This window comes from Cherax quadricarinatus, chromosome 45 (assembly GCF_038502225.1).
Source record: "Cherax quadricarinatus isolate ZL_2023a chromosome 45, ASM3850222v1, whole genome shotgun sequence".
Taxonomy (NCBI): Eukaryota; Metazoa; Arthropoda; class Malacostraca; order Decapoda; family Parastacidae; genus Cherax; species Cherax quadricarinatus.
The window spans coordinates 8,917,925-8,938,642 of NC_091336.1; the positions used below are offsets into that span (position 1 = coordinate 8,917,925).

The window sequence follows — 20,718 nt, forward strand, 5'->3', positions numbered from 1 at the left end:
ATGGAAATGAGTCACTCCGTCTGATTTTTTTGGGTTATCCTAGGTTCTCTACACATATGCTGCTATGTATGATAATTCTATGTAACTGTATTTGTGTATACCTGAATAAATTTACCTACTTACTTACTTATACAAGTCACGTGCACTGAGGCACAGGGAACTGATTGAAATATACTTTTGTATAATGAAATTATTTATAATTAACACTTACTCTAATTCAAGATTTCGAGTCTGTTAATATATCTTTTCAACCAACTAATATAATCTGTAACTCCTTTGTCAAGACTTATACCAAGATAATTAGGAGTTGGTTACTCTTCACATGAACATTATTATAATCAAAAAAGAATCTTCACATGAACGATGTCAGAAATTTAATTAATTTAAACTTAAAAGATTTCAAGTCGAAATTATCTGAACAAGAGAAATCAAATTTGAAACAAAGCTATTGAGATTTCTCTCACGAAACAAAAAAAAAAAAAAGGCTGAGGGAAGACACTGACTTTATTTAGAATCTTAGATAATTCAACAATTTTTCACCTTACTCACTAAGGAGATTTATTACACAATCTTTGATTATACTTTAGTACTCCTCACAGCCCTTGCTAACTCTACCCTGCAGCACTGTATAACCCTGGTGGTTTAGCGCTTAGTTTTGATGATAATCATTCACCGAGGGTCCTACGAGTTACAAAAAAACAACACCTTTGCAACTGAAACTTCACTGTCAATATGATAAACTAATGTTCATAGACTGGTGTAAAAAAAAAATGCCAAATGATTCCATGAAGTTTTAAACTGCTGTGTTGAGGTATGAAAATGCAGCGAAAATCAAAGGTTTATTGAACTAGCACTTATGGTTTTGAATGCCCATGCAAATCCATTAAGTAATGTTTTGGTTCAGAGAATTTTCTGAAATGCAACAAATATCAATACTAAAATAAGACTCAACAGAAAGCCGTGCTAAGAATCAGGAGTTAACTTGCTAGTAACAAAGTGCTGCAATAACTTTATACTAACAAACACAATGCTAGCTTTATCAAAATGAGAGATTCCGAGGTATTTGCTGATTTATTATCAAAAAGAAGCGTTAAACTTACAAGGGTCATAGACATAATAGACTTCTAAATCTGCGTTGAACGGACGGTGAATAGCTATAGTTGTAATGTTATGGCCTCAGCATGTACATTTTTTACTAATTAAATATCTATTAATGCCGTCATTTATGTGGCCTTTAAGAAATGTTTGACCTTATCAAGAAAAGCAAACCTAACAACCCTATACTGGACAGTGTGTTGGTTACTCGTAACATACATTATCGTCCAGCTGTTGCTGATTATTACCCTACAAACTTTCAATACCATCTAATTCTCGACTGAGGAGCAGTGGAAGCATCACGGGCAGCTTAAGCTGTCAGATGTAAATGTAGTATATCACAAGGCTGTGAGATAGACAATGTCACTTGAATGAAACAAGCTTCCAGGTATTGTCAATGAGGCAAGAACTTTAGTAGCCTTAAATAAGAGATTGGACTGATATACGAGTGGGTGAGAGTTGACTTGCCTAGCATGAGCCAGTAGGCCTGCTGCGGTGCTCTTTCATTCTTGTGAATCAGTTTCTTCTGATTGTTAAACCGACAACTATTTATTTCTACCGTCATTTTATCTGATCATCAGCATCTATAGAAGTATCCTGGAATGTTTTCATGTACAAGAATAACCTGTTTTCATGTATACAGGAATATTCTAAACTTTAAATGCTAAGTCATCTTATTTGTACCTGGTAACTGATCCCTACGGGTTTTGTGCTTCACAAGTACCCTCAAGGGGATTCCTTGATGCCAGAGAGGGCTCTTGACCCAGAGAATTAAGAGCTGCCTTCCCCATCCTTAGATGGAACCTGATTGCCTCCCATTCCAGCAGGCGCTGGTATGACCACTACGGGTTTAGCGCTAACAACGTAATTACATCATGACCCCCTACGGGTTTAGTGCTTTCCCATGATTATTACAATTATCCTACAGGGATAAATATTTAAAAAATGTGTATTTTGTAGAGTGGAGGAGAGAGACCGGAGAGCTTCATCGTCCAGTCATCAGTAGTAACAACTTTGTGCGGCTGAGAAGACTGGGCAGGCAGCTGTGTTTTAAGAACATAAGAACGAAGGAACACTGCAGCAGGCCTACTGGCCCATGCGAGGCAAGTCCAAGCTCCTACCGGCTTAAGCCAATGCACCCAACCTAGTCAGGTCAGGTCACATTGACTTAAGGGAGGAACACGGCAACCGACCTGGTAGCACAAGCTATCAGGTCCAACTCACACCCACCCACATCCACTCATGTATTTATCCAACCTACACGTTTCGTGGCGAAACGTTTCCTTTAATAAATGTCCTGAACTGTACATAAGTGTGAAGTTGAAGTGACAGGATGGAGCCTTTATATAGTGCCAGGAGGTGAGACGTAGGTTGCTTTGGGAGGGAAGGTCCCTCTCAAACCCAGCCGTTCTCACTAGTAGAGGTCGAAGTTGATGGTCTGTACCAAGATACCCTTGTGTTGCAGTGTCTGACAGAATGAACTCGACTGAAGAAGCCTACTGTGTAGGCGAAACGTTTCGAAATAAAGATACCTAACTGTTGCATGTGTCTTACCTAACAATCTGTCGGTATTTTATACCATTTTAATGTTCATTCTGTCAGACACTGCAACACAAGGGTATCTTGGTACAGACCATCAACTTCGACCTCTACTAGTGAGAACGGCTGGGTTTGAGAGGGACCTTCCCTCCCAAAGCAACCTACGTCTCACCTCCTGGCACTGTACATAAGTGTCTTTTTCCACACTACACAGGTAAGTTTTCTTTTTCTGTTTAATGGTAGACATTTCCCTGAGGTTCTTTTATGTCTGGGAAAACTGGACTGCAACTATGGTATAGTGCTATTATCATGTTGAAAATGGTATAAAATACCGACAAGTTGATGATTAAGGCATGTGCAACAGTTGGGTATCTTTATTGATGAAACGTTTCGCCTACACAGTAGGCTTCTTCAGTCAGATACAGAGGCAGTAGATGTAGTAGTGAAATGAAGATGATGTAATCAGTCCATCAGTCTATTTCTCCAAGGTTGATGGACTGATCACATTTCACTACATTTGCTGCCTCTGTATTTGACTGAAGAAGCCTATGTAGGCGAAACGTTTCAACAATAAAAGTTCCTAACTGTAGCACATGTCTTAATCATCTATTATCATGGGATCAGTGACTGGGAATGAATGGTAATCGGTTTTGATCCATGGAATAAGAGGGTAGCTCCAATTCCTTGCTTAGAACATGACAAAAGAACACTGTAGTAGGCCTACAGGCCCATGCAAGGCAAGTCTAATTCACACCCACTCATATACCCGTCCTACCTATATTTAAAACTATCTAAATTTCTTGCGTCAATGACGCTACTTAGGAGTTTGTTTTCCGCCGAATAAGCAGAGCTAAATTTTTTATTTTGCCATAAATCTGCTAGAAGCCATTCAAAACACAGAAAAATATATATTACTGATTTTAGGTAATATTAAATTAAAATTAACCTACGATATAGAATATAGCTTAAAAATGCGTTAAATGAGGTTTATAAGTTAAGCTTTGTCCAAAAAAATACTTTGCCAATGGAAAAAACAATCAATCTGTAGCTGTATAGCCTTTGTAGGTTTAGCGCCTAACTGACTTAAGAAATCGTAATGACACGATTGCAAATAAACCATACCCCCGGCCGGGATTGAACCCGCGGTCATAGAGTCTCAAAACTCCAGCCCGTCGCGTTAGCCACTAGACCAGCTAGCCACAATAAGATTCATCCAACTAGGTATATTTCTACACCATAGGAAAGTTAGCACAGGCACCTCTGTGACCACAAATGCAAGTTTTTACAGACGAATCTCCAGCTAGCGTGGCCGTGACGAACTCTAGCTCAAGTCCCTTCACTGCCGTCAACATGACTCTATGACCGCGGGTTCAATCCCGGCCGGGGGTATGGTTTAGCGCCTAGTTGTGATTATATCAGTCTGTAAATTTTTAAGGGAGTTCGGCAGGTTTGGCTTATTAAGCACGACATAATTAATACACTAGCCCTGACTTTTGATATTGTGGCTGCCTTATAGATGGCTTCTATTTTAACTTACCTTATAGAAAAGCACCAGATGGTAGCACTATTATTTACAATTTGGATCTTACTATTTTATGTTCAGTGTAAAGAAACATATTTTTTTTATTTAGTTTCTTACCTCAGTCATGTGTTAGGTGTACGTTTGAAATGGTGATTAGAAAAAAAAATCACCTCGTGTACATTCACCGACATAGAGCTTCAATCACAAAATTTATTTTCCAGTCGGTAGGGAAGAACGGTTGTGATAATTTGTATACCTTCAATACCTCAATGTTTTTCTTGCAGTTTTATGATAAAAAGTTTGTGGAGATTATGCACATACCTATGCACAATGAGGCCTGGTCACAGACCGGGCCGCGGGGGCGTTGACCCCCGGACCTCTCTCCAGGTAAACACTACCCAACACAGAGCCCCAATTAAATTCATTTTTAAATTACGTATACTCAGTGTGTTATTGCCGTATTGTATATAACAGTTACACTGGAAAGAAAGCTTAGCTCTGTTTTCCCGTCATATTCCGTCACTGGATGGATTAATACACGAGGTTAACGAAGTCTATCCTACACAAAAGGATATGGAATGTATGACATCATCACCTGACCACTACTGAGAAACTAGGAGCCCTCATCAATAGGGTTAGGAACCTCCGTCCACATTAGGAGTCAAGGAAGAGATGTTATTTATAGAGCAATGGAACCGTGCGGTTGTTCAACAGTTTGCATATTAAAAGGTTTATACAACCTGCATCACACAATAAAAACTAAGAAGCAAGCAGTCACAAAACTGGTTATAACGGACTCGATGCTACATGTAATCTACGCAGCTTGAACGACTTTTACACAATATTCGCACATTAAATTAGATTCGCCGCTGCATTGCAATAGATAGTTCAACTGTGCACCCCCCCCCCACTCCCCCAAATCACACTTTCCACTTCCAAAGGATTACACATGAACACACACAAAAAAAATATGAAATTTTATGCCAAAACAAGAACTTAATGACAAATATAATTTACAGAATGTCCCTTTATTTACCAGTAATATGAGTTAGCGGTAATACATTTTCCGTTGACGAGATGGTCCCGTTAGTGCAATCAACAAAATTCTTTTTTTCCATACTGAAATCCAGAATTGTGGAAATCATCTCAAGGCTCCGTACAACTTCGAACAAGTGTGTAGCAAATTTTGATCAGGACTATGAATGGCGGAAAACCTACCCCCTTTTCGTACTTTTAAATGCATCATTACTGAACGTGTTGCGGAGGCGACTGGTATCACCCGTCAAAGTGGTAGACATTATATAACTGTATTAAAATACGCAGAAAATATTGTAATGGATAAAAAAAAGGCATTTTTAAGATCTGCTTGGAAATTATCCATTAATATAAATTTAATTTCGTTAGAGATGCTAATATATATTACGAACAGTGAATAACTGCAATTCTTCCTCTTCAGGCTAATGTGGTTCACTTATCAAGCGAGGACGCTCCCTTGTTGCGTTTAATATGTTAGAGTTTATTGTGACCAGTTGAAACGCGGTTTTTCATAGCAACTGTAATATACTAGTACAAAATGTATAAATCATTACAGTTATAAACATGATTTTTAAACTAAATGTGATAAAGTTGGCAACACGAACTTCTTGTACGTGAACCATTATACAGTATTTGCTAATATCGAGTTTAGGATGCTTGAGTTTTTTATGCAATTTCTCCAATATTAAATGGCTTATGCAATGAAAACAGTTTTACATTGGGCCTATGGACAATTTTTTTCTTTCGGTAACCAAAAAATAAACGTAACCCAACCTAGAATTTACTTCTAAATGTAGGTTAGATTACCCTTTTTTTGGCCTACCAATCGAAGGGTTTTCTCAATGGGCACAAAATACAACCGCATCCATTACATAGTCCGCTTAGTATCTGACAATTTACGTAACAAGTTACTGATCATTAAGCTTCAAATGGATCTTGTTTAAAGTGGTTTGACAATATTCATCAAGAGTACCTGCCTACCTACGTATAAATGTTTATTACACGTAAATATTTCCTAAATTACGATGGAGGAATAGGAGTACATGTCCATAAGGCAAATACAAATATGGTGTGTGTGAGGGGGGAAGGGACTTAGCTGGAGGACGGGAGGTGACGGTCGTCCGTGGAGGAGAGAGGCAGCATTCAGTGATCCATGTAGTAGCATCTTGGGCAAGACTCGTCCGTGGCTGCTGCTGCTGCAACACTCCCGGGGAGCTCCACTAGACTGCCTGCAAACTACGACGCTCCAGGATGAAAACAACAGACACAGACCGCAGGAGACGTCAGAAAAATGGAGAAGCTTGAGATCTTGTAGAGGAAAAGAGAGGGGTAGAGGGATGACAGATGGGGGGAAGAGGGTGAGAAGCGCTAGACGTTGAGGGTACTGATAGCAGATAGTGAATGAAAACACATTAAACTGATATACGAAGATTTTTTTCTGGAAGACGCTTACTGCAATAAAAAAAATGTTGACAAGCTGGCGCAAGTTAAATTAAATATAAGTAATAATATTATACTTATGAGTGAATACAATGCAAGCCGTAGCGTATATTAGGAAATCTGTCACTGATAATTATGTCAAGTGTTGTTACTTATCCCTGTGTGAGGGAGACGCGCGAGGTACCGTCTTAAATCTCAGGATCCCTCACCCACATACCCGTGACAATATCACAGCGGCCGTCTGGCAGGCTCAGTCGGTCTCACTTACCCATCAATCTGTGCAAGCCTCCTAACTACACAATCTCTTTTTTTTCTCTCTCTCTCTCTCTCTCTCTCTCTCTCTCTCTCTCTCACACACACACACACACACACATTCTAAATAACAGTTCGGCTAACAGCCTGCGCAGCTGGTCACTTCACTATTCTGAGCAAAGCGACCCGTGTTTGGTACCAGGAGGGAATGCACGTCGAAGAGAAGTATGCAGAACAAAAAGAAGGGCGAAGGGCAAGTTGGTCTAGAGACGCGCCGGGCAGTCTTGCTCTCACTAACGTCTATTGACATTATAAATGGTCTTAAAGGAGCAGTGAAGAGCACTGTAACCGAGCGGACGCGTCCCCTGACCGCGGCTTGTCAACAGTAGCAGCTGTAGGGGGTCAGGAGCCAGGAGAACACCTAGGTGGCAACGATGGGATAAAAGCGTAGTGTTCCCCCAGCTTCCTGCCAAGTCTGTAGGAGCAAGAGTGAGGTGTGGGCCCAAAGAACCCAGATGAGACCAGCAGGAGCGTCCCGGCAGCCTGTGAGGGAAGGTTGGGCCAGCAGGGCTAGCAGGGTGGGCGCGGAGCAGCGGGTGGCGGGCACTACTGTGTGGGGGCTCTCAGCAGGCTGCTCACGTGCGGGGCACGCCGGACTGACCACCAGGGACCAATCACTCAATCTTGGTCCCTCGTGATCCAGCCGGCCGGCACAGCTCTACCACGCATGGCTGTCGCGTCACCGACACATCTACTCTTTAACCCAATTTTTGGTTGCCAAAAAACCCAATGAATAACCATTTCAACAAATGTTTAAGTGAGCGAAAACTTTAAAAGCCGTGAAACACCACGTTAGATATACTTTAAACCAAGACTGAAAGCTTTACAACAAAAACCTATTTAAAGCATGGCAACCAAGTGGAAAGGGAAAAAGTGTTAATAACTTTTTTTTCAGAATTCCCACTTTGCATACAAAAGGTTCGATGACAGCCAGGCAGGCTAGAGACCTAGAGGGTGAAGAGTTCATAACTTGTCATTGTAAAAGAGTATAAAATTCCTGCGAGAGGAAACATGTACTAGTGAAAATACATTTCCAGGAGGAATAGAAGGTGGTAGGTGATAAATGAATAGAATAAGGAAGTGAGGAGGAAAATGTATGGGGCAGGACTCAGAAGAGAGAGAGAATGAGAATCAGTAAGTAGAAAGACAGATGAGTACATATAGGGGAAAAACAAATAAAAGGTTATAAGATAGAAAAATAAGCAGAAAGAGTTGATGTGATAAGCAAGCACTGAGAAACTGGTGACTCAGTCTGATTAAACAAAAATGATATGGAGCAAAGATGGCAAAAGAGAAAGCAGGAGAAAGTGATAAAGGTATACAGGAGAAAGCAATGATTAAGTAAATTGTGATGAGCGCGAAAAATGGATAATGTGATGAGGAATGGAAGGAAATAGACAATACGATGTGGCCAATGAAAAGAGAGGGGGGGAAACAGGGAGGGGAAAATGTGAAGAACAATAAGAATAAGGGGGAAGAGAAGAGTGATGAAGAACCAGAATGAGTGGAAGAATTGATATAATATAGAAAAAGAATACGAGGGAGTGGAAGACGATGTGAACAAGAATGAAGTGGAAGACTATGATGAAGAACAAGGATGAAAAAGTGAAGACGACGTGATGAAGAAGAGACGAAGAACAAGAGAGTATAAGAGATAGTATGAAAAACATATAGTGGAAAAAACTGATGTAATGAAGACCAAGAGTGGAAAACTTGACGTTAAGAATAATACGAGGAAGAGTAGTGGTAGTGGTGGTGGTGGTGGTGGTGGTGGTAGGAGCAGCGGTGGTGTGCAGGGGGGTTGGTGCCTACCACGGGTTGATGTGCGGCGCGGCCCTGGCTCGCCCTGAGCTGGGCCTGCAGGTGCGGGGGAGGGTGGAAGTAGCGACAGGGGTCACGAGAACAGCGGCTCTTGATAGCGTCCATGCAAACTGTGACAGTGCCCTCGTCTGTCGTGCTCACGTGATCGGGCGGGTGGGCGAAGCGGCACTCCTGCTCAGGCCTCTTGCAGGCACCGCGCTGAAACTCGCGGCACACCTAGAGGCAGAAGAGCGTACTACAGCGGGGCGACCCAGCAGCAGTGGAGGGGGGATAGAGGGGACACCAGGGACAGAACCAGGAGGACAGCTAGCCAGGGAAGCAGGGGGCAGCTGTAGACAGGGGCAGAAAAGGGACAGGGTGCAGCTGTTGACAGTGGGCAGGAGGTACGGGGCAGCTGTAGACGGGCAGGAGAGAAATATGAAGGTAGCAACTGAAGAAATAGTGTAAAAGAGGGATAGGTGGAGGTAGAAACGGAAAGTAGAGGTGGTTGTTGTTGGTGTTTGGAGACGAGAGGAAGGTGAAAGCAAAGGTGGTTAAAGAAAAGGGAGCTGAAAACCCAGCTGGAGACTGGATGAGGCACAAGGATAAGCCAGCTGGAGAGTGGAGGATGGGGCACAAGAATAACCCAGCTGGAAAGTGGAGGATGGGGCACAAGAATAAGAAGTGACGGTTGGTGACAGATGAGTAGGAAGGATTCAAGAATGTGAATGTGGGACAGGACGAAAGGGAACAGGTCGAGGGAAAGGGATGGGGGATAAGACGAAGGGAGGATGGGGGATAAGACGGAGGAGGGGATGAGGGAAACGAGACGTGGGGCGAAGAGGTCGAGGGAAAAGGTGGAGGAAACGGAACGAGAAGTTACGGAGGCAGGACTAGCTCTAGGGAACGGGATTAGGAAAGCAGGAAGAGGGAAGGGATGGAGACAGGTCGAAAGGAGAACAGAGAGAACTGGTGAAAGGCAGGTCGAGGGAAGGATATGGGAAAGGTCAAAGGATGGTAGCAGCTGATGGGAAGGTCCAAAAGAAGAATATCGGAGGAACAAAGGTGTAAGGTCAAATAAAGCTTGCATCGTGTAGGGGTGTGAAGTCAGTGACTGTGGTGAGATCACTGATTGTAGGGGGTGTGAGGTGTGGGGTTGTGAGGTCAGTGGTTGCGGGGGAGTGAGGTCAGTGATTGTGGGAGTGTGAGGTCAGCATGGATGGTGTGAGGTCAAAGCGTGTGACGGGATTAAGAGGGTCAGTGAATTTAATGATAAAGGGATAGTGTATGAGGGGAGGGGGATAATAGAGTGTATGTAGGGGAAGCTAAAAATGCAGTGTGTGTGTGTAGGGATAAAGGGACTGTATGTGAGGATAAAAGGACTGTATATGGAGGGGATATGGGGCAGTGTGTATGGGTAGTGAAAGAATAGTGTTTAGGTGGATGGGGATACAGAAGCAGTGCATGTGAGGGGTAAATGGGCAGTGTGAAAGTTTTGAAGGGGCAGTACGTATGGTTGGTGAAGGAGGGCAGTGTGTGGGTGGCAAAGGGGCTGGGCAGTAAGAATGCAGAGCGTGTAGTGTAACGAAGAGAGGAACAGTGTCTGCTTCGCAGAAGTTATAAAAAAAAAATGAAGGTCAAATACCAACAAGTGGGTTCTAGGTTGTGAGAACCAGACGCACTAGTGATCCTCGGGAACGTTAAGCAAATTTGATCCCGTTATGACAGCTAATATATACACAAAATTCAAGATGAAACATAGTGTCTAACGCTTTCTTCATTGGATTTTTTTTTCATTTTGGTCAAATTGCACTTTAAATTATCACGTGTTTTCTGTACAACAAACACCAAAGTCTGCAGTCAGTCACATCTTGTTCTAAGTGTTGTCCACTGGTGACCTAGCTGGTCAAGTGTTGTCCACTGGTGACCTAGCTGGTCAAGTGTTGTCCACTGGTGACCTAGCTGGTCAAGTGTTGTCCACTGGTGATCTAGCTGGTCAAGTGTTGTCCACTGGTGACCTAGCTGGTCAAGTGTTGTCCAGCTAGCTGGTGACCTAGCTGGTCAAGTGGCTTTTTTGCGAATTGCCAGTTATAATATTGAATGTCTTTCATACTTAAAAACTAATGCTTTCACACGTGAATTTCATATATATATATATATATATATATATATATATATATATATATATATATATATATATATATAAATGTATGTGTGTGTCGTGCCAAAGAGGTAAAACTTGCAATTTTGGCTTAAACAGCAACGCCCTTCTTGCCGAATAAGGCAAGCGAAAATTTTGAATATGCAATAATTTTGCAACAATCGTTCTAAACTTAGGGAAAAAAATATATTTCATTGTGTTTGTTTATTAAAAGATTGTAAACTTATCTGAAATATATTTAGTCGGATTAGGCTAAATTAAATTGAGCTTGTTATAATATGGTCAGGTAAGTTTTCTAAGGTTCTTTTGGTACAAAATTATAAATTTTTACATTAACACAAATGAAAAAAAAATATCTTTAAAAAGGACTTAATTTTAAATGAGTTGTTGCTAACTGACCAGTTTTCTGTATTCGGCACGAATAAGCGATACAAGATGCAAAGCAACCATGGGGGAGTTGAATGATAGTTCTAGGCCCTTCGTGTTGCAGTAAACACATCACCAGGAGCTTGCAATGATGAAGAAAGGAGGAGGTCCAAGCAAATACGGTCACAGGGAACGTATTTGCTGGGACCCTGTGATCGTATTTGCTTGGACGTCCTCTCCATCATGGCAAGCTCCTGATGTGTTGGCTGCAACACGAAAGACCTAGAGCTATCATTCAACTCCCCCGTGGTTGTTTTGCGTATGTATGTATATATATATATATATATATATATATATATATATATATATATATATATATATATATATATATCGTGCCGAATAGGCAGAACTTGCGATCTTGGCTTAAATAGCAACGCTCATCTTGCCATATAGGACAAGCGAAAATTTGTTTATGCAATAATTTCGCCAAAATCATTCTGAACCTAACGAAAAAAATATATTTCACTGTGTTTGTTTAGTATTAAATTATTGTAAACAAATCTAAAATATATTTAGTTGGGTTAGGCTAAAATAAATTGCTCTTGTTATAATAAGGTTAGGTAAGTTTTCTAAGATTCTTTTGGTGCAAAATTATAAATTTTTACATTAACATTAATGAAAAAAAATGTATCTTTAAACGTATAAGAGAAAATTTCAGAAAGGACTTAATTTTAAATGAGTTCTTGCTAATTGACCAGTTGTACATATTCGACACCACACACACACACACATATATATATATATATATATATATATATATATATATATATATATATATATATTGCATCAAATTGCACAGTTACCTTAATTTGGCGAAAATTCAAATTCAATCAGAATTTCTTACTAGGAGAAAAAAAACTGTGTGAAGTCCAAAGAAATAAGACGATTTATATTACTAGATGAAAACAAGCTTTAAAATTAGCTAAACAAACTAATTAGGAGACCATTCATTTTTTTACTTACATATATCAGGTGACTACTGACCAAGACAGATCATAATAATGAATATACAGCAACAATAAGAGAAACTCGAAGAGGGTAAGCTACAATAATTTCAAAGAAACTAAGTTAATTGTAGAATCATTGTCACTAAGCCTAAGATGCCTACTCTATAAGAACAAAAAAAATGTATTTGTAGATGAGCTATAATTTTTTCTAATCCTCTTGTGTCAGTTCATGGTTATTTTCAGACTGAATTTTGATTATTGGACTTGAACAGTGCTGTCCTGTATAATAATCCCTTGTTGACAAAGTCTGTTTTAAAAATGATGGAGACTAATATTACAATAGAACCAGTGAACATTTGAGCAGAGAGGTGCAGCAGGATTACCAATATGAGGTGACTGACAGTGGTCAGGGGGTTAACACCAACTTTAATTTGCAGGTAACTAAGTTTGTAGTAATTTCCAATATCGTTTCCTAACATTATCTCAGAATTAGTACTAACATATTTATCCGATGATTATAATCATAACCATAATTTGTAAAGAGGTAGAGGGGTAAGCATCGAAAGGCCTCGGTCAGACGACCAAAAGCTCCCAGCTGTAGGTCATCATATAACTAAGACCCGCGTCAGGAAACACGTGTCTTGTTTCCTGACAAACCTTACCTACGCTAACCTCACAACTATATCCCCAACTTTTATAAGCAGAATTTGTGAGCACGGAATTATCATACAGAATCCTTATTTATTCAGCTATACCACCTTACTCAGCAATTAAAAGTCATTATATAAATAACCTAAATTAAGGTCAGTAGATCTGTAAATTATCGCTAAGAAGCAAAAGTTATCCGACTTGAGAACTTACACATTTAAAGAACATGAACCTGTATTTAATAATAAGTTATAGCTAATTTTAAATAATTGTAGCTTCTCCTAATGATCTGTTTAGTTTATTCTTATTAGTCGACTTTTGTCTATATTGGTCAATAAGAATATAATTCATCTTGGAATAAAACACATGCTCTCCTGCGTGCATGTTATGTATAAATTGTATTGTTTTATTTTAACCTTTTACAATGTAAACTGTTTTCATAAGTTTATATATATATATATATATATATATATATATATATATATATATATATATATATATAACGTCTCTATCGCAGTGGGCTTTCCTCGGTGCCTTTAACCACATCAAAGGTGACCCATACGCTCTATATGGTTTAAACTGTCATTCCCTAGGGTTGGCAAGAAAGACATAATGAAGTCGACGTTATCAAGAGAAGCCTCGCTACAGCTGATTGCCCAGACAGTGAAGGATGCTGATTCCTAGTACATCGAAATCTCTGTAAATCCTATAACCGCCCTGGTGGGATCACTATCCCTGAAAGATTGGCAGAAAACTGGTGTTGAACGTTACTTGCGTATCCACTGCCGGATATCTATATCAATTTGTGTGTTTAATAAATTATGATGATCCCATGGAAGAATCTAAGCTCAACAAATATAGGGATTTGAGCCATCAGTACCAACCAGTAGAATCGGAAACCCTCTGGAACCTGGACAGATTTACAACAGGTTTCCTTGGTGAACTATGTCTAGGTTCATCAATACCACCTGTTGCAATGTCTGTGTGGCCATCCAAAGGGGTGAAAATATCTTGCCTGGTGCAGTCTTGGTTCCCGTCCAGCTTCAGAGGAACTGAAGGAGATTCATGTTTTAAAATATTGTTATTGTATACAAAACTGTGACAAAATATATCCTTACCTTAAAAAGGAAATTTGTCGGATGTCTGAAGAAAAATATTCAAATGGCTTCCAGGAGAAATTTTAAGGTTTTCCCCTGAAGCCATTTTATTTACGTCTCTGATACTATAGGTTCGCAAAATTTGCGTCAGAAGTGAGCCCATATACTGTATGTATAATTTATACGGATATAGTCTTTTATTTTGAGCAACCATAGCCTAAGAAAAGATAATAACTGCATAATTACAGGAAAAAAATCTATCAAAGACTACATTTTTTTCCCTTGTCGCCTTGTATTTAGCAGTTTTATATTTATTTTAATAGCTTCATTCGGCATGGGGATTACATGACATTTTAATAACCTGTCAACAATGACATTTATATTGACATTTAAATTAAAAGAAAAAATCTCCAGCTGCTCAGAGGTAGGCCGTTTTTATGATGCAGTTGGTATTTCCTGTCTGGTGCACCACACTTAGTTACTGGAGCAAAGAAAAAAACTGGTCGCCTTCCCTGACAAGTTTATCGCTTAACACTTTCAGGAACTTAAAAAAAAATAATTTTACCACTATCCAACGGTTTCTGATCCTACTGGGACAAAGCTGTAGAATGATGCGAGGCCCAGCTTGTAGAGTTCCGATTCTCTCTCATGCTGCAGCGGGTATGTCTGCCATTGTAGCTACACATGTGTAGTTCAGCATCCATCCAATATCGCAGAATGGCCCATACTGACTTAAGATTTTTTTAATATGATTAACACTTGTTCAGGTTAACACTGAGTATGTCTGCAGTTTAGTCTGCTTAGCTGTAGCAACGCTCCTCTTAATAACATTTGTTATATATATATATATATATATATATATATATATATATATATATATATATATATATATATATATATATATATATATATATATATATATATATATATATATATATATATATATATATATATATATAATGTCAAAAAATCATAAATGTTAATATGCAATTTGACCACATTGAAAAATAACGTAATTGATGCATCACAAAAAGTCTTCCAATCTGTTTGCTGTTTCAGATTCCTGTTAACTGTAGAGCACATTACATTTTTCTCATCAATATTTTTTTTCCAACAACTCTGTTGACAAACACTTGTAATAAAATGTGTACCTTTAATAAGCACAATTACGTAGCTTTAAATATTTTTTCCGATGTTTATATTGTTTCATATCTTGTTTTTCATGGTAACCACTGTATCTGTAGTGGTGCGGGCAGCAGACACTGGCCCCCGAGGATGTGGGAGTCACTGAGTGAGAGCAAGAGTGAGAATATAAAGGAGGTAGGGAGAGAAGGGGCTTGAGGCATGGTAGTGTGGTCACCTTAGACCTCAGGGTTGTGCCGCCACTTCCGGCTCAGGTAGAAACAATATTTATCTTATATTTATCGTTTTAAAAGTTAGTTTCTCTGTTGGTGTTGCAACGCAGATCAGGCACCCAGACGGACTGTCCACACGCGCACAGCAGGGAGAGGGATGCAAACTACACACCTAGTAGGCTCTTTTGAAATCTTTTTAGAGAAGGACGGGCACTGATGGAGCATACGTCTGGGTGCCAGGGCGTTAGGTGTGGGTGTTAGGACTGTGAGGTGCTGATGCTGGTATGGACACCCCCTCGTCAGCACCTTGCAAGTCAGGAAACAAAGATGACAATCCAACCAAAGAAGGCAAGCAGCATGCAAACGGTACAGGCAACTGAGGTGCATGCAGCAGGCAAGCGGCAGAAAAGCAGTCGAGGCAGTAGCGGCGGAGGAGCCTGTTGCCTGCCCTGCAAACCTGGACGGCATGAGGGCTGCTTCAGGGAGTCATGGGTATGCATGGAGGGAGGGGGGGATACGCGACAGCGCAAAGGGCGAATGGCATCGATGAAAGGGGGGAGGGGAGGGCAGGATGGCGTGGCACCTTACTGAGCTGTGGGCGATGGCTTGGCCCTAATGGAAAAGGGATGAGTATCAGGGCCAAGTATAAGGGCTGGCTTGGCTCTATGGAGTGCTGGGGATGAGAGCTTTGGCCTGACACAATGATGGCTTGACCCTGTAATGAGATGATGGCTCTAGCATTGCTTTAGCACTGGCACTAACAGTTGCGTAGCCCAGGGCTGTAGGGAAGAAGGAGTGTAGGGGTGGCACTAGCGGTGGTGTTGCCCTAGGGATGTAGAGTGCAGAGACTGCATGAAACTAGCGGCGGATGGCACTAGCGGTGGCTCGGCCTGGGGGTAGGGGAGGACGTGAAAATACCGCTGGCTTGAGGGATGAGGGGTGAGTCTGGGGCGGCACTGACGATGGCTTGGCTCTGGAGATAAAAGGAGGAACTGGCATGGTATCTGTAGTGGCACTCGGGAAGCATACACTGGCCACTCCCACCACGCCACTCATACGGCCAACCCAACTACCTGGATACACCATGCAAATTAACACTCCTTATAACTTACACAGAATCCCTCTTGTTAAGCAAGAGGTTGCAACAACACAGTCTGCAGTGGAAAATATAGAATATCTCTACCTAGCTTGTTATACTTTTATCAAAGATGAGGTGTACAACGTTCAGCTAGTTACCTCTTAACAGACTGGGAAAGAGGGTGATCAGTGTTTTAAGGCAGGTGGTGAATGTGGCATGTGTTTGTGTGTGACCCACCTGGGTTGTGTTGACCCAGGTTAATGCATGTCCAAACACACTTGACACGTTGGCCACCAAGGTAACAATTTACCACACAACCAAATAGAATTCGCACTGGTTTACTGCCAGAGGGGAACATTGAACACACTCGACGGTGGGAAATAGTGAGTGGAATGAGTGTGATGAGGGAGGTGCACTAGATTCTATAGAGGGTCATCAGTGATCATGATGGTGTTGTCGGCATAGGTTTGCTGAGCAGACAACCGGCCGCTGGTGTGCAGGTTCACAAGTACCCATGATGCAGAGTGAGGCGCGTGTCTCCGCAGGCTGCTGCCTTCTCTCCAACTCTATCTTACTCCTGTGTCTCCAACGCCATACTCATACCGTGTCTCCAACGCCATACTCATACCGTGTCTCCAACGCCATACTCATACCGTGTCTCCAACGCCATACTCATACCGTGTCTCCAACGCCATACTCATACCGTGTCTCCAACGCCATGTTTCTTTCTACTGTGTCTTACCCGTCACGTTTGTTCTACCGTGTCTTCACTGCCATGTTTGTTCTACCGTGTCTTCACTGCCATGTTTGTTCTACCGTGTCTTCACTGCCATGTTTGTTCTACCGTGTCTTCACTGCCATGTTTGTTCTACCGTGTCTTCACTGCCATGTTTGTTCTACCGTGTCTTCACTGCCATGTTTGTTCTACCGTGTTTTCACTGCCATGTTTGTTCTACCGTGTCTTCACTGCCATGTTTGTTCTACCGTGTCTTCACTGCCATGTTTGTTCTACCGTGTCTTCACTGCCATGTTTGTTCTATCGTGTTTTCACTGCCATATTTATTTCTACCGTGTTTTCACTGCCATGTTTGTTTCTACCGTGTTTTCACTGCCATGTTTGTTTCTACCGTGTTTTCACTGCCATGTTTGTTTCTACCGTGTTTTCACTGCCATGTTTGTTTCTACCGTGTCTTCACTGCCATGTTTGTTCTACCGTGTCTTCACTGCCATGTTTGTTTCTACCGTGTTTTCACTGCCATGTTTGTTTCTACCGTGTTTTCACTGCCATGTTTGTTTCTACCGTGTTTTCACTGCCATGTTTGTTTCTACCGTGTTTTCACTGCCATGTTTGTTTCTACCGTGTTTTCACTGCCATGTTTGTTTCTACCGTGTTTTCACTGCCATGTTTGTTTCTACCGTGTTTTCACTGCCATGTTTGTTTCTACCGTGTTTTCACTGCCATGTTTGTTTCTACCGTGTTTTCACTGCCATGTTTATTTCTACCGTGTTTTCACTGCCATGTTTGTTTCTACCGTGTTTTCACTGCCATGTTTGTTTCTATCGTGTTTTCACTGCCATGTTTGTTTCTACCGTGTTTTCACTGCCATGTTTGTTCTACCATGTCTTCACTGCCATGTTTGTTTCTACCGCATCTTCACCGCCATGTTTTTTTTCTACCGTGTCTTCAACGCCATGTTTCTTCTGACCGTGCCTCGGAGGTCAACTTTCGAACATTAAGGAAACGGATGTCATCAGGACTGCCACTCTCCTGCGCACTATGTGCACAGGACACATCACACCGGTTGAATGACACACGAGGACTCCGCTTGTACCTGGACTAAATGGACGAGGTTATCTATCAAACGTAAAAAACCTATAAATACTGAAAGAATATGTGCCAAACACAATACATCCCTGATAAATAAAACTGTCAGGTATTCTGAGGTTTTCTGATCTTTTGTGTGCTAACAGACGATTTTTCTCGGTGTTTACATATTTTTTTTCTAATTTTGACAAAAGTTGGCATGTTTATGTTGCCTCTACAAGTATCATTACCTAATAGGAAAGGTGTTTTGTGGCAGTGAATATCTAAACATCAGCGTTGCATTCTTTGACAAACATGGCTTTTCCACAGTTTCGAAGACCATTAAACGCATGTTTTCTCTTGATGGATTGAGAGGTGCGACACTCTAGTATGGGGAAGACAGTATGGAGGGAGGGGAAAGCCCCGGCATGATGGCTGGAGATAGTCATCACTGGCGCAGCGACACACCTGCAGTGAACACACCTGCAGTGAACACACCTGCTGTGAACACACCTGCAGTGAACACACCTGCAGTGAACACACCTGCAGTAACCACTCTGCCTCAAGGTTACATTATGACCACGCAGGAGAAATCCTGAGCGAAAACGGCTACTGGAACATTAACTATTACAAGAAAAATATTGGTTACAGTGCCGATGCAACGTATCTAAATATAAATATACATTCATTTAAAAATCAGTGCTCCATTCATTACAAAATAAAGAGAAAAAAATATGACGAAAAACTGTAACGAACAAAGATAAGTATAAACTGTTAGCAAATAAATAGATAAGAAATACGATATGGCAAATTAGAGAAAGCAACATCATGTGTTAAACGTACGTATAAGTAACGCAGATATACTATTAATTGATATAGGAAATATAAAAAAATGCAGTTGATTAATCGATGAAAAAGATATATATATATAATAAATATGAGGAAAAAAACTTTTGTTATTTAAGAACCACTGCTATAAATACATGAGTGAGTGTCTAATACTGAGTGGAGGCCCCCGCGAGGGGTGGACAGCACAGAGGTGAGTAAGAGAGGTTATAAAAGGTGAGAGACCGTACATAGGGGGACAACGCTCACACACAACACAGAAAAAGCAGGTTAGATTAACTTTCACTGAAACAAATTTTCTCCTATTTACAGCCTGAAAGAGAAAATATATATATATATATATATATATATATATATATATATATATATATATATATATATATATATATATAAGGAAACTGTTAACTTAATAAAACAAGTCAAGAAAGCATACATTATCCAGTGGTGAAACTATTTTAATGACGCAAATGCAGGTGATATAGAAGGCTCAATCTTACTGTAGTGGGTCTCTTCCCTACCCCAGCCTCACACACAAATTACCTTAAGATAAAGGCATTCTTAAATAGGTATGATATGTGCAGGGGGATGTGGGGGTAACAAGGAGTTACTAGATCTAGGGAGAAGCCCCTGGAGCACATGTGCTCGTGCATGGCAAATCAGGAGAGGGGCTAGGGGGAGGGGGGTTCTCATTATTACAAGTACATGAAGGTGCTTGACTGGGAGGGATGACGAGGTCCTCAATATTACTACATCGCTGTGGGTAGAGAGGTAGGGAGGGGTCCTCACTATTACCACTACAACATGGTGGGTAGGGGGTATGGGGGGTCCTCACTATTACTACTACAACATGGTGGGTAGGGGGAAGGGAGGGGTCCTCACTATTACCACTACAACATGGTGGGTAGGGGGTATGGGGGGACCTCACTATTACCACTACAACATGGTGGGTAGGGGTATGGAGGGGTCCTCACTATTACCACTACAACATGGTGGGTAGGGGGTATGGAGGGGTCCTCACTATTACCACTACAACATGGTGGGTAAGGGGTATGGAGGGGTCCTCAATATTACCACTACAACATGGTGGGTAGGGGGTATGGAGGATCCTACTACCACTACAACATGGTGGGTAGAGGGTATGGAGGGGTTCTATTACCACTACAACATGGTGGGTCTGGGAAGGGGAGGGGAATGGTAGTTCGGAGGTGGGGTTCTCACCACTACAACATGCCGACAGATATCAACATTTATCGATGTATTTATATTACAGATAGAAATTTACTTTGACACTTATGACAAGACACTTGAAATTCTAACCTACATAAAAAAAATATGAAAAGTTTGACTAATACACTCTATAAAAACTTGTCACGTGGAAATACATGTCTACAGCCATTACGAGTCTACAACATTATATATATATACAGAAAAAGAGAAAGACTGACTTTGTTTTAAAGCTGGTGATTATTCTCATAAGGTCCTATAGAAAGAATGGCTGACTGCTATGTAAATATATATCTGTGGAGGGCCACCTCTATGAACCTGCTGTTACCTATATAAACAACAGAATGTAACGAGCAGCAGTCAGCCTATAGACTGCTGACACTACTCAT

At 41.0% G+C, this 20,718-nt stretch overlaps 1 protein-coding gene across 2 annotated transcripts in view; it reads right to left on the reverse strand.

The window, feature by feature from the left end:
* Nucleotides 1-20,718, reverse strand: part of mbl (muscleblind) — a 656,886-nt gene that overhangs the window by 54,618 nt on the left and 581,550 nt on the right. For both annotated transcript variants that reach the window (XM_070094280.1, XM_053785163.2), the window contains one exon: nt 8,756-8,980. In XM_070094280.1, coding sequence (XP_069950381.1) covers nt 8,756-8,980 — 225 coding nt within the window. The remainder of the gene's footprint in view (nt 1-8,755; nt 8,981-20,718) is intronic.